We start from the raw sequence: 13719 nt of genomic DNA, 5'->3' as shown, positions 1-13719 counted from the left end.
TGACTTCTTATGTCTCTTCTAAGTAGGGTCTCATTCACACATTCTAACCATTCTTTCCGCGGTCTACCTCTGGGCACGCTGCCATTTACTTTACCTTGATATTTCTTATTCAAAATTCTTCTCTTCTGCTTAAGAATTGTATTATGTGGATGAAAGATAAACTACTAAACTGTTTAAAAATTCAAATATTTCGTTAAAAAGTCATATTTATTTGTCGAAAATTCCATTGTTTTTTTTAATATTCGTCTTTTTGAATCGAAAATTCATCTTTTGGTAAAAAAAGTCATCTTTTGGGTTGAGAGTTAACTCTGTTTAATTAAAAATTCTGCTATTTTTAGTTCGGAATTCACCTCTTTTTTTTGAAAATTGTATTATTTGGTTAATAATTGAATTATTGCGTTAAAATGTAAAATGTCATCTTTTTATATAGGAAATTCATTTTTTGGTAGAAAAGCCACCTTTTTGGTTGAAAGTTTATTATGTTCAATTAAAAAATTGGCTATTATATTTTTGGTTCAGAATTCCTCTGCTTTTGTTAATTTGATTATTTTGTTGCAAATTCAATGATTTTGTTTAAAACTTATCATCTTTAGTCGAAAATTTAACTGTTTTCTTAAACATTAGTCTTTTGGGATTAAAAAAAATCTTCCCTTTGGATTGCAAATTCATCCTTTGATAGAAAAATAAACTGTTTTGTGGAAAATCCAACTTTTTGTGCTTTAAAGATTCCACAATTCAGTGGCAATTTTTTTCTTGGCTTAAAAATCTTATTTAGTTGACAATTTGTCTTTTTGTTTTAAAAATGTATATCTTTTGATTAAAAATGTTACTTTTTGGTTGCAAATGAATCTGATTTGCTTGAGGTTGAAAAATAAACTTTCTTGTTAAAAATTCGTCTCTTTTTCTTGAAAGTTCTACTATTTTGCATTGAATGTAACTTTTTGGTTGGAAATTAATCTGTTTTGGTTGAGAATTTAACTCTATTCTTGAAAATTCGTCTTTTTGAGTTGAAAAAGAACTTAGATTGTTTGGTTGAAAATACAATTTTTTTGGTTGAATTTGAATGTTTTTTTATATTTTTATTACATGGCTTTGGTCAGATGATATTCAATAATAAAATATATTTTCTTTTTGAAAATTGAGTCATTGAGCTGAACATGAACTTTTTAGGTTGAAACTTTACCTATTTGGATAAAACTTCAACCTTTTTAAAAAAATGTTTACTTTTTAAGTTAAAAATTTTACTATTTGGTTGAAAATTCAATTGAATTTGATACAAGTTTATTATTCTCACTCTTTTAAATTTGATCATTTCATAAAAAATTAACTTTTTGGTTGAAAAGTCTTCTCTTTGGTTAAAAATTCTGCCTTTCTTTTGATAATTCGTCTCTTTGCTTGAAAATTCGAATATCTGGTTGAAAATTCACCTTTCTTAGTTGAAAATTAACTTTTTTGTTGAAATTTCATCCTTTTGATTGAGAATTAATTTTTCTGATTAAAAATTCGTTGTATTTTAATAAAAAATTAATTTTTTTAACTGGAAATTTAACTGTTCGATTTCAGGTTCAAAATTGATCGTTTTAGTTGATGATTTAGTTTTTTCGTTGAAAATTAATCTATTTTGTTGAAAATTCTTCTTTTTTGTTAGAAAATTAATCTTTTTGGGTTTAAAATTCAACTACTTTTATAGAACATTCAATTATTTGTTTGAAAATTTAACTTTTTTATTTAGGAAATTCATCTTTTTGGCTTGATAATTAATATTTTATGGGTGAAAATTCAACTCTTTTCTGGAAAGTTCGTCTTTTTGGTTAAAACATTCATCTTTATAGGTTAAAAATTCAACTATTCGGTTAAAGATTCAACTCCATTGGTAAAAATGTGTCCCTTTTGCCTGGAAATTAAACTATTTGGTTGCAAATGCAAGTTCTTGCTTGAAAATTATTTTTTTTATTCATCTTTACTATTTGAAAATAAACGTTTTTGTTGAAAATTTATCTTTCGGGTTTATCACTTAAATATCTTCTAAAATAATCGACTTTTTAGCTGAAAACTCTACATTTTTGGTTGAAAATTCATCTGTTTTAGTATAAAATGCAATACATTTCGACTTGAAACCATAGAATGAGACCTACATTAATTTTATTTAACTAAATTTATTCCCCTATTTTCTTAAAAAATTTCCATATTTACTCTGTTTTTGAGGACATTTTGGACTGTCAAGTCTGAGATCTGCAAAAAAAAAACCCACCTGGATATGCTGAATTATTTTTTCATGTACGTCCCATAAGCGAGCAGTATGATCCGAAGATACTGAGAGTAAATATTGATCATTTTGAGACCAATTCAGAGAATATACAAAATTTTTGTGCCCCTTAAACTGGACGTGAATCTTCTTTTCGTCAATCTAAGAAAAATATAAATTTATATAAATATTTAAAAGATCTCTTCATCAGAGCTAAGCCAGACTGGATGATATTTCTATTTTTTAATCAGCACCTTGTAAACTATGATTGAAAAATCGTAATCTTCTGAAGTCGTGCATGCTAAAAGCTTTCCGTCATTGCTAAAAGCCAGATAAAAGGATCCATTCTCAAAAATTTCAGTTTCAAACAGCAAATCGTTTGGTATTTTGCATGACTGGGCTGTCAATCTTGACCATTTTGGAAGACTTATCTCATCTGAGGTTCTTTCTAGAGGTTTTAGAACATCACTTCGAACTTCAGACAATTCGTTTAGGGCCAGTTGTTCATAATAAATTGGTTCAATTTTTGGAGGATCGACTGCTGATACTGTCACAAAGAGACTGCTTGGGTATTTTTCTCGTTTATTAGATTTCCACCAAGTGTAAACCTTTATCAGAAATAATTTACGTAATTATTTTCGACTTAAATCCAAAAAATATCGATTTGAATGCTGTGAGTTGGTAAATGAAAAAATGATTTATAAAAAATATTTGCGGTAGTAAATCTTCGCCAAGTACAATAACAAAAACAAAAACTCTGAAAAACTATAAAAAAGTAGAATTTTTCACTCTTGTCTAGGGCCGCTCAAAGAACTATCAAACAGATTGGCATAGAATTTTAAGTGGACATGCATGGTATCATTTTCTAGTGCTGTTTTTCAGAACTGAACTATACGATACCATTATTGATTTAAAATATTTTAAGAATTTTATACAATAGAATAATAACTCCTTAATTTTTCTTTAGAATAGCCAATTCTGTGGTACTAATTATAGACCAATCAACGTAAAATTTTACCTTTAGGAGCGTGATTCTAGTCTCTGATGCAGTTTTTCAATATTTTTTATTATCTTAAATGGTTTGAGACTTTTTTAGTATATTTCAATAATCTAAAGAAATTTCAAAGGTTTATGAAGATTTGAAAGTGGTTTTAAAAATTCCAAAAAATTGTTAAGAGCTTTAAAACACTTCAAGGGATTTCAACGGATTTCGAATAATTTGCAATATTGTAGGGCATTTAAAAAAATTCTAATAATTTTTTTAATTTTCTAAGGAATTTTTAATATAATTCAATAGTTTGAAGGTATTTCAAAATATTTCAAACATTTTAGGGTATTTTTAAACTTCAAGAGACTTTTAAAGAGCGTTCAAGAATGTTTAAGGGTTTCAAAATATTTCAAAGGATTTGAAATATTTTAGGATATTTGAAAAGAATTCAAGGCATTTTCAAGAGATATCAAGAATTTCAAGGGATTCAAAAAGATTACACGTTACTTCAAAAAATTTCAAAAGATTTGATACATTTGAGGGTATTTTAAAAGATTACAAGGCATTTCGAAGATATTTAAACAAATTTAAGAGATTTTAAGAGGTTTCAAAGAATTTGGAATATTTTGGGATATTTTTTAAGATTTCAATGATCTTTGAATAAATTTTAATAATTTGAAGGGATTCCACAAAATCTGAAAGATTTAAAGGTATTTTTTAAATTTCTGAGGAATTTTCAAGAGTTTAAACATTTTTCAAGGAATTTCGAAAGATTTCAAAGTATATGAAATATTTTTGGGTATTTGAAAAGTTTCCAATGCATTAAGATTTCAAGGATTTTTCGATAAGTTTCAATAATGTTACGTTACTCGAAAGGATTTTAAAGATTTAAGAGTGTTTTTTTAAATCTCAAGGGTTTTAGGGGGTTTAAAAATATTCATGCGGATGTAAAGAATCTCCTAGAATTTCAAACGATTTTACAAGACCTATAATATTTTTTGGTCTGCTCTCAATTCACTTCATTTTTTAAATTCATCTTAAATTTCCAAGAATTTCATCTAACTCTTCGCATTTCTCTAAATCCACTCCAATTTGACTGAAATAAATGTAATTAATTGAATTTTTTCCAATTCATTTGAATTCTTTTGAATTCAACTTGGCTTGTTTTGAAGTTTTATGAAACAAATTTTTCGGAATTTTTGAAAATTTTAAATAACATTAATCACATTATTACTACAAATTAATAATTTTTTTTAAATTAATTTAGGCTGTTTCAGCCCTGAGAATAATAAATGCAAATTTTACATTTGTTTTATTCCATTCCTAAAAGATTCTGCATTATAAATGTTACAAGATTATAATTTTGTCTTTAATCGTCAAGGAAAATGCCAAATTAGTAAAAACCCCTTTTTAATTATGATAACAATATAGATTTCGATCTGTGACTCACCTCGCATTTGTTTTTACTGAATTTTTTGAAGTTTCTTCGAGGTCTGTACAATTGAAGTCTAACTTTTTTGTTGATGTGTAATATTCCTACTGTTCCTACAGGTCTCAGAAAAGCCCAGGCAATTTTGTACCAACAACCTTCACTTCCTATAATAGAAAATTATTGTGATTAGTTAATTCGTTAAACAATATTCCACTTTCTGATAAATCTCTGAAACCTAATTTATAGTCTCACCATACTGATCATAATTAAAGCTCGCTTCAGAGAAACTTAAAAGATCAAGAATCTCGAAGAGAATCAAGACTTGCTCATCTTCAGTTTTTAAAATATCTTCAAAATCATGCTCAAAAATTAATTCCTCCTCCCACATTGGAATGATTGACCTGTGCTCCCTAAAATCGAATTTTCTTGTTATCACAGGCTGCAAATATTTTCCAGTTAGTTCTTCACTTTCTAAACTCCTCAGATAATCTCCTGTTTTAGCGTTGACAATATGAACCTTCACCATGGGGTGTCTTGTTACATAATCAATTTCAAGAATATCACATTTATGAACAATTATAGATATAAATTTGATTTCCCTATTTTCTTCTTTTTCTCCTTTCTTCTTTTTTTTCTTCCTCTTCTTTTTCCTCGCACTGTCTTCATCCAATGATTCTTGAGCTCGGGTTGAAGAACTAGTTCTGCTCATGTGAATATCTTTTTTTCTTCTTTTGTCATTTCTTCTCTTGCCCTTTTCTTCGATTTTTGCACTTTCTTTGGAATACTCTGGAATTTTTAATTTTGACTGCCTTGATCTATCCAAAAATTGGTCACTGTCTTCGTTCGTTGATACCGTTGTTTCCTGATCAGAATATTTCGAACGAATTACTTCAACTTTACTTTTAGAGGGCTTCTGGTGGGTTTCAATCTCAGAAGAATACTCCTCAGAATTCCGCCGACTTTGCAATTCTAGTTTACTATTTCGCGAGATGCTAGATTCATTTTCCAAGTTTGAAGTGTCTTCACTGCCAGTTTTTCGAAATGTTTTGGAACGAATCAACTTTCTTATAACGTAACTCTCTTTTCTTGAAAGATCTGATTCTTCCTCAGAATTCCCAAGAACTTGAATTTTTTCGGGAGTCTTCTTTTTCTTTTCAATGCGACGATCATCTGAGTCAAGATCAGAAGTTTCTGATCGCTCAGATGAAATATTTTCCATTTTTTTGTCGAGAAAGTGAAGGTTTTTCATTCTCTTCACAGTGGATTTGGATTCTGAAACTAATTTTAATGCAGAATTTGACATCACACATGGAAAATATAAATATAAATATAATTTTTTCAAAATGCATGAAAACCCCCACTTTTATAGATTTCCTCTTTTGGGCCTTGTTTTCAAGAAAATTTATCTTTTTCTCGTTTTTACGTTTAACTGCGAACTGAATCAATAGTTCTATTTATGCTATTAATTCAGTTAGTTGAAAAGTCTACTCCTTTATTTTTGGTCCAAAATTCATCTCTTTTTGTTAAAATTTCTATTATTTTATAGAATATTCGTCTTTTTAGGTTAAAAAATTTAACTGCTTTCTAGAGAATTTACCTTTTTGAATAGAAAATTCAGCTATCGGGTTGAAAATTTCTCTTTTTGAGTCGAAAATTCATATATTTATTATACTTTTTTTTATTTGAAATAAAATTATTTTTTGGTTGCAATATTAACTATATTACACGTTTTGTCGAGAATTCATCGTTATGGTTAATTTCGCCTGTTTTTGATTGAAGAAAAAATTATTTCTTTGGTTGAAATGTCAACTATAATATTTTTCAGCGAGAACTAATCTTCTTTGACCGAAAATTTAAGTACTCGATTAAAAGTTGAACTTCATTTTTCAAAATTAATTTCGTTTTTCTCAAGATTCATCATTCAGTTGAAAATTCATTTTTGTATATTAAAAATTCATCTGCTTGGTTATAAATGCTAAAAATTGTATCTTTTTGGCTTCAAGATTCAACTATTTTTTTGAAAATTCAACCATTTGTGGTGAAAATTCGTCTTGTTGGGTTGAAAATTCAACTGTTTGGTTAAAAACTTGTTTTTTTTTTCTTGAGATTTTTAATTGTTTCGTTGTAAATTCAAGTGTTTCAATAATAATTAACTCTATGTTTATTGAAAATTAATCTTTCCTGTTTGAAGATTCAACTGCTTTGTTAAAACTTCGTCTTTTTGGACTGAAAATTAAATTTTGTTGATAGAAAATTTCTTGGTTGATAATTTGACTATTTGTTTCAAAATTCGTTTTCGCAGGTTGAAGATTCAACTACATAGTTAAACATGATTTTTTTTTTGCTTAAAACTTCAACTATTTGGTTGAAAATGCAACCGTTTTTGGTTGAAGTTAATTATTTTTTGTTTAAAAATTCGACCATTCACCTTTTTTGTGAAAAATAACCCTATTTTAGGCGTTAATATAAAGTAAAATTGAAGAAGAAATTTGACTTAAACAGGGGGGAGTGGTCGTATTTGTGACGCGACCTTGGAGGGTTTTTGAGCGTCCCTGGAGAGAATTATGACTTTCTTAAATTTTTAAATATGTATATCAATTCTTTAATTACAGATAAGTTCTCACCTGTTTCTACGCCTACAGTTACAAGACTCATTTTTATTTTTGCATTTTCCTGATTTGTTTCAATTCTTAGAACTTCTTCCTGGTCTGGTAAAAATGCCTCGTTGTCGAAAGCCAACTTGGACTCTGTTAAGAATTTGGTAGTCTTTGTACGAGGAGCTGGTACTGGTTTCACAAATCCTTCCTGGATGAATATAATTAATAATATAATAATATAATAAGAATAATAAATATAACTGAAAAGCAGACATACAATTTTTAATTTTTGGTGTTTCGCCGCCCCGGGCAGAAACCCTTATAATTTTGTTCGGATGTCCGTCCGTCATCTGTTTTTCCAAGGAGGGGTAGTGATGGAAAATTATTAATTAGACATGGGGAAACAGGGGAAATGAGAGGTATAGTAGCGGGAGAAGTGATAAGGATGAAAAGTAAGTGAAATGAGGGAAAATCGAGAAGGAAATTAGGGTCAAGTTTGTTAATTAGGGGAAATTATGGGGATTAGGGGAAATTGTAGTAGGGAAAGTAAAGGAAGTGAATGGAAATTGAGAGATGAAATGAGTCAAGTAAAAGTAGGGGATATGAGAGAAATGAAGGAAGGAGAAGTACGAGAAGTGAAGGCAAATGCATGGATGGAAAGTAGCGGGATGTAAATAACGTATAAGGATAAGGGAGGGAAATGGGAGATGGAAAGTAGGAGAAATGAGGGAAAATAGAACGAGAAATGTAGGGGAAATTGGGAGAGTAAGGGGGGAATGTATGAAGTATGGAGTTTAGGGGAGGAGAAATAGGTGAAAGAAGAGGTGTGGAGTTAGGGGATGTGAAGGGAAATAGAGGAAAATGGAAGAAAAAGAGAAAGTGGGGGAAATCAGATGAGTGAAAGTAGGGTAAATGTGAAAATAGGGAAGGTGAGCAGAAATTATGGGGTGAGAAGTAAGGGGAATTATGGGAGTAAGGGAGTAAGGGATGCGAAAGGGTGTAAGCGAAGCGAGGGGAAATGGCGAGTGTGGAAGTGAGGGAAAATAAGGTTAGGGGTTAAGGAAAGTAAGGGGAAATTTGCGAGAAAAACTAGAGGGTGTGAGAGGAAGTAAGGGAAATTATTAGAAATTATGGACAGTAGGGTAGGGAATGTGAGGGTTAGAGAAGGGGAGTAGAAGAGGAAGAAGTTATTGAACGACTTAATTAATATCTTGATAGGCTACAGAACCCTTTTTTAAGGCATGCTGCGACTACTTTGATGAATTTTTCAGTTTTGAACCTAAAACGATAAATATGATTGTTTTATCCGAACCTGCATCATCATTTTTCTATTAGGTATCTTTGGCGAATCTTCTTTTCCAGATGAGGTATCCAAAGAGTTTTTTGATTTCTTTTTTGTAAGGCTAGCATTGCCAACTTCTTCAGACCAATGCTTTTCTCGATTTTTTTTAGGATCGTCAGCTAAATAGACAGTTTCCAATTTTTGCCACCGTTTTCGTCGTCGAGTTCCTTTGATGGATGGTTCAACAGAATCGCTATGATCTTCATTTTCCGATTTTTCTGATTTTTCTTCCTTTGACGATTTGAGACTCTTTCTCAAATCTATTCTTGATTCCTTGGAGCGAACAGTAAATGCTTGAGTTCTTGAAGAAGCCGAAGGAGATTCTCTGAGTTCTTGTATGTCATCTAAAAGATCAGTTTATGTTTAAAAAAAAAAAATTTTTTTTCAAATCAAAAAAATAATTAAATTTCAGGCTTTGGACTCACGGTACTATTGACATTTTTTCAAGCCTATCCCTTATGATGCAACTATTTTACTACTATTTTGAAAAAAATGATACTAATGCTACTATTTTCGCTAACTTCTTACTGATGTAACTGCATATTTTTTCACTTGACCTTTAAACGTATTTTAAAACTTCTTCGCTGATTGGGTAAAATAATATTTCCGCCACATCAAAAATCGAAATTTCAAAAGATTTCGAAATTTTTAAGATTTTAAAAAATGTCAAAGGATGTCAAATTTTTCCAAAAAATTTAAGAAATTTTGAGATATATTACAAATTTCAAGATAATTCATGGAACTCTGATGTACTGTTCAAGGAATTTAGGATATTTTACAAGATCCCAAGAATGTTCCGAATTTAAACAAATTTATAAGTTTCTAAAGTATATGAAAATTATAAAAGAATTTCACAGAATTCAAGAGATTTCAAAAAATTTCAAAGAATTTATAAGGAATTTTCGGGTGTTAATGAAATCGAATTAAATTTTGAGGGATTTGCACCGATTTTATGGTTTTCAGAGGATTTACAAACTTTCAACATTTTGAAGGAATTCTAAAAAATACTAAAGATTTCAAGACCTTGTATAGGATTTCAAAAGGTTTATATGATTTTACTAGATTTAAATGTTAGAATATACTTATTGTATTTTAAAAGGTACTGAGAAATTTAATGATATTTCAAAGAATTTTTTTAGAATTTTTAAGGTAGATTTATACTGGATTTATTTGTTTACCGGGAACTTAACAAATTTTTTAAAAGAAAAATCTATCCAATCACTTAAAATATTAACAAGTTTATATCACATGATATAGTGCAATTCAAAATAAGTTCGATTTCTACTTTCTTTTAAATGTTAAGTTCAATTTTTAATGTTTTAATTACGAAATAACACAGTTTGCAATGCTCAATCCTTAAATCGTTCACTTTCAAAAGACTTACAGAAACAATTGAAAATTAAAATCATTACATTTTTTAAAAATTTTGATAACAAACATTTTAGGTTTGAACTGTGGTTCGAATATAAAAAAAATGGAAAATCATTTATTTTACAAGACGATTCTGAAACTTTTAAATCTAAACAATCTACAGGTGTTAACGTTAAAAATGGAACTATTTCAGTTCAAAAGCCTTAGTTGCTAAATAAATGTAAACGTCTGATTAAAACTTTATAAACTGTTTGTATTATAAAAATAACCTGAAATTTTATTAAATTTCAAATCGTATTCAAATATTGTTTAAGTCTAAAATATAACTTCACGCAGCTCCTGTTACACCTACCTGCGGCGCGGCGTCAATTCTCGGAAGGGCTATAAAAGGGATGGATATTGAAGGGTTTCACTGTATATTAAATTTTTTAAACGAATTTTGAAAGATATTTCCAGGATTTTTTTTCGGGATTCTATTCGATTATTCTGGGATTACTAGGGACTTCAGGAGATTTAAAGATTTTCATCAATTTCACAGGATAAAAAATAGGATTTTTAATAAGTTTCAAGGAATTTAATGAGACTTCAACATTTTTCAGAATTTCAAGGAATTTCGTGCGATTTTAGAAAATTTAAAACGATTTTAAAAAACATATTCAGGATATCATTGATATTTAAAAGATTTCAATAGATACCGACGGATTTCTAGAGAACTTTAAGGAATAAATTAAGTGAAATTTCAAGGGACTTCTAGAGATTTCACCAAATGTAAATGATTCAGAGGATTAGAAAAGTAAATATAAGATTTTAATAAATTTTAAGGAATTTAAAAAGATCGTCATACATACCCCCATATTCCCATACTTTTCCTCGCCCACTACCCCAGTACTCTCCTAGCTACCCTCTTTCACTTTTCTTCCTCACTTCTTATCATTTCCTTTACTTCATCTCACTTTCCCTACTTCCCCTCCCTAATTCCTCCTCACTTCTATCATTGATATATTTACCTTATTTCCCCTCAGTTTCTCTACTTTATCCTCTCCTCATTCCTCAGCACTTTCTCTGCTTTCCCTACTTCTTGTACCCTCATTTTCCTTCATTTCGCTTCACTTTCTCTACTTCTCCTACTTCACCTCCCTTCATTTTCCCACACTTCCCCTATCCTCATTTTCCCCTACTTCCCCTACTTCAGCTCCTCTCAGTTCCCCTCTCTTCCCCGACCCCCTCATTACATTTCCCAACACTTCCTCTACTTCCCCCACACTTTTCCGCACTTTCATACTTCCCGTCCCCTAATTTCCTCTATTTCTTTTCACTTAATTTTCCCTAACTTTCCATACTTTCCCTCTACTCCCCGCTATTTTTTCCTTCTGGGAAGAAAGAACGACGGATAGACGGATCGAAACTATAAGGGTTTCTGCGTGGGGCTACGAAACCCCGAAAATAGTTAATACCTCCATAAAATATTCGAAAAATTGCATAACACTGTTTTCCTACTATTTTTCAAAATGTATGCTGCTTTTGACACTATTTTGAATTTTTCAAATGAGTCCGAGGCCTGAAATTGCACATTTGACAAAAGTACTGAAAAAAATAGTTTACCATCATCCCTGATGATTGACTCTTGAGCTTCCAATTCCTGCTTTTTAGGAGACTTCACAAAAAACCTGCCCTGCTCTTGGTCCTTCTTAGCACTCTCATCTGAATCGGAAATACCATTTTTTCTACCTGGTGAAAAAGGGCTATGGACACTTTTTCTTCCTCTATCTGGTTTAAGGATTTCATTTTCACAATGTACATCCACAACAACGTTCATTGGAACAGGTTTTGGGATTTCATCTTTAGCGGCTTCCACATCCAAAATTTGAACATTTTGTGATCTTCTTAACTTGGGCCGAGCACGAGTTACTCGGGGATTTTCTTTACTTGATTTTTCCAGATAATTAGAGCCTGTGAATGGGTCGATGTCTATTACTGTATTTTCTGCATCATTTCTTTTTCCTGGAGATGTTGATCTCTTATCTCCCACTGATATTTTTCTGGAAAAACGAGTTTCTTTGGAGTGAGATTTTGGAGAATCGGAATCCATTGCTTCCTCTGATTTTCCATCAGATTTCCCACTACCGAATCTTTTTGTCCGAATATTCATCAAATGTAGATTACTTCTGACTTCGAGTTTTCCTAATTCGGCTTTTGGTGGATCTACCATTCTAGATTTTCAAAATCTACCATTTAAAAAACAAAATTTAATTAATTTAAAAGGCGAAAATATATTTTTATTTTATATTAACTAGCAATTGTGCGCGAACTACAACGTGTGGGAAATATTGTATTGCCAATTAATAATATAAGATATTTGAAATTTCAGAGTTCAATCACTTTTAAAAAAGTAATCTGAGAGGCGTGGTTTCATTTTCCATGCAAAATTTTTGTTATCGTTTCGCAGATTAATTTGAAAAGAGGCTTCGAAAATTGGAATCCAAACTCAAAAATACTCATTTTTTAATTCTTTTTAATATTTTTAAATTATAGAGGATTTTAATTTGAAGTTATTATATAGTGAAATCGACAAATTTCTAATACGTATCAGTATTAAATTAATAATTTTAAATATTTCATTCCTTTGAATTCAGAAGAATTGCAGAAATACCAGGATTTTAAAAAATTCCGAATATTTGAGGAATTCACAAGAGTGTAGTTGAATAGAAAGAATTTAGAGATTTAAGGGATTCAGGAAATTTGAAGAATATGCGAAATTTCAAGAATTCAAGGAATCTTAGCGTTTTTATTGCTTTAAGTATAAAACTTCTTATTTTTTAAAAATTAAAATTTCTTATTTTAAGTTTTGAAAAATGCAAATTTTCTATTTTAAAGGCTATAAATTTGATATTCTACAATTTTTTAGTAGTTTAAATCTTAAGAATTTTTAAAGTTCTAAATTTGAAAGCGTAAAATCTGAAGTATTCTTGTTGTTTAATACCGAAGGCTTTGAAGTAGAGGTTATTTAATTATTTAAACATTTGAATTTAAAATTGTTTAATCTCAAACATTTATTTAAGCAACTGTGAATAAGGCAAAAGGGAAAGTTGATCTAGAGAGCCTGGAATATCTCATTAAAGAGTTTAGAGAGAAAACGAACCGAAGTCTAAATGGCACTCAAAGGAGAGGGGTTGAAATGTGTGATTAGAGGAATGAAAGTGGATAGTGATTTAGAAAGAGAAGAAATCGAAAAGCTGGTGGGAAAAATTGGGGAAAATGCACGCGGAAGAGGTAAGTGGAGTGGGATGGGAGAATGAAGGTAAATCACGGATGGATATCGTAAAAGTGAGAAGTGAGGAAGAAACGCTTCTATCTTGAGAAGGAAGAAAGCTTTAAAGGGAAGGGAAGAAAGGATAGAGGAGGATGTGACGTGGTATTAAAGAAGAAGAAAGTAGATAAAGAAACAAAGAGCATGGAATGAAAGCGTAAAAGGTAATACGGTATGGATAGGGAAAGACAGGATGTGGATAAATTGGAATGTGTGGATATGGATTTAAGAGAAAGAAAAATTGAGGTAAGTGAATAGGGAAGGTACATGGTGACGAGGGTTAGAATCGGAGACTATGGATAGAAAGGAACAGGTAATGGAAACAGGTAGAGAGTGGAATAAAGAAGGAGGAGAAGGCGGAGAGTCGGGGTTTCCACAACATAAGGGAGGGGGCCTGAAGACGAAAGAAGGAAGAAAGGAAGGAAGTAAGAAGTGTG

The 13719-nt window shown here is 30.4% G+C and overlaps 1 protein-coding gene across 6 annotated transcripts in view; it reads right to left on the bottom strand.

Moving 5' to 3' along the window:
* LOC117168439 (jouberin-like) overlaps positions 1–13719 on the bottom strand; it is a 36457-nt gene that overhangs the window by 6124 nt on the left and 16614 nt on the right. For 5 of the 6 annotated variants that reach the window (XM_033354084.1, XM_033354090.1, XM_033354086.1 and 2 more), the window contains 7 exons: positions 11578–12200; positions 8575–8948; positions 7290–7470; positions 4918–5943; positions 4684–4829; positions 2500–2853; positions 2252–2407 (listed from right to left, as the gene is read on the bottom strand). In XM_033354084.1, coding sequence (XP_033209975.1) covers positions 2252–2407; positions 2500–2853; positions 4684–4829; positions 4918–5943; positions 7290–7470; positions 8575–8948; positions 11578–12184 — 2844 coding nt within the window. In that variant the 5' untranslated portion in view covers positions 12185–12200. The remainder of the gene's footprint in view (positions 1–2251; positions 2408–2499; positions 2854–4683; positions 4830–4917; positions 5944–7289; positions 7471–8574; positions 8949–11577; positions 12201–13719) is intronic. The other variant, XM_033354089.1, reaches the window with a different exon arrangement.

This window comes from Belonocnema kinseyi, chromosome 2 (genome assembly GCF_010883055.1).
Source record: "Belonocnema kinseyi isolate 2016_QV_RU_SX_M_011 chromosome 2, B_treatae_v1, whole genome shotgun sequence".
NCBI classification, from domain to species: Eukaryota; Metazoa; Arthropoda; class Insecta; order Hymenoptera; family Cynipidae; genus Belonocnema; species Belonocnema kinseyi.
This window is presented reverse-complemented; position numbering and strand designations above follow the sequence as displayed.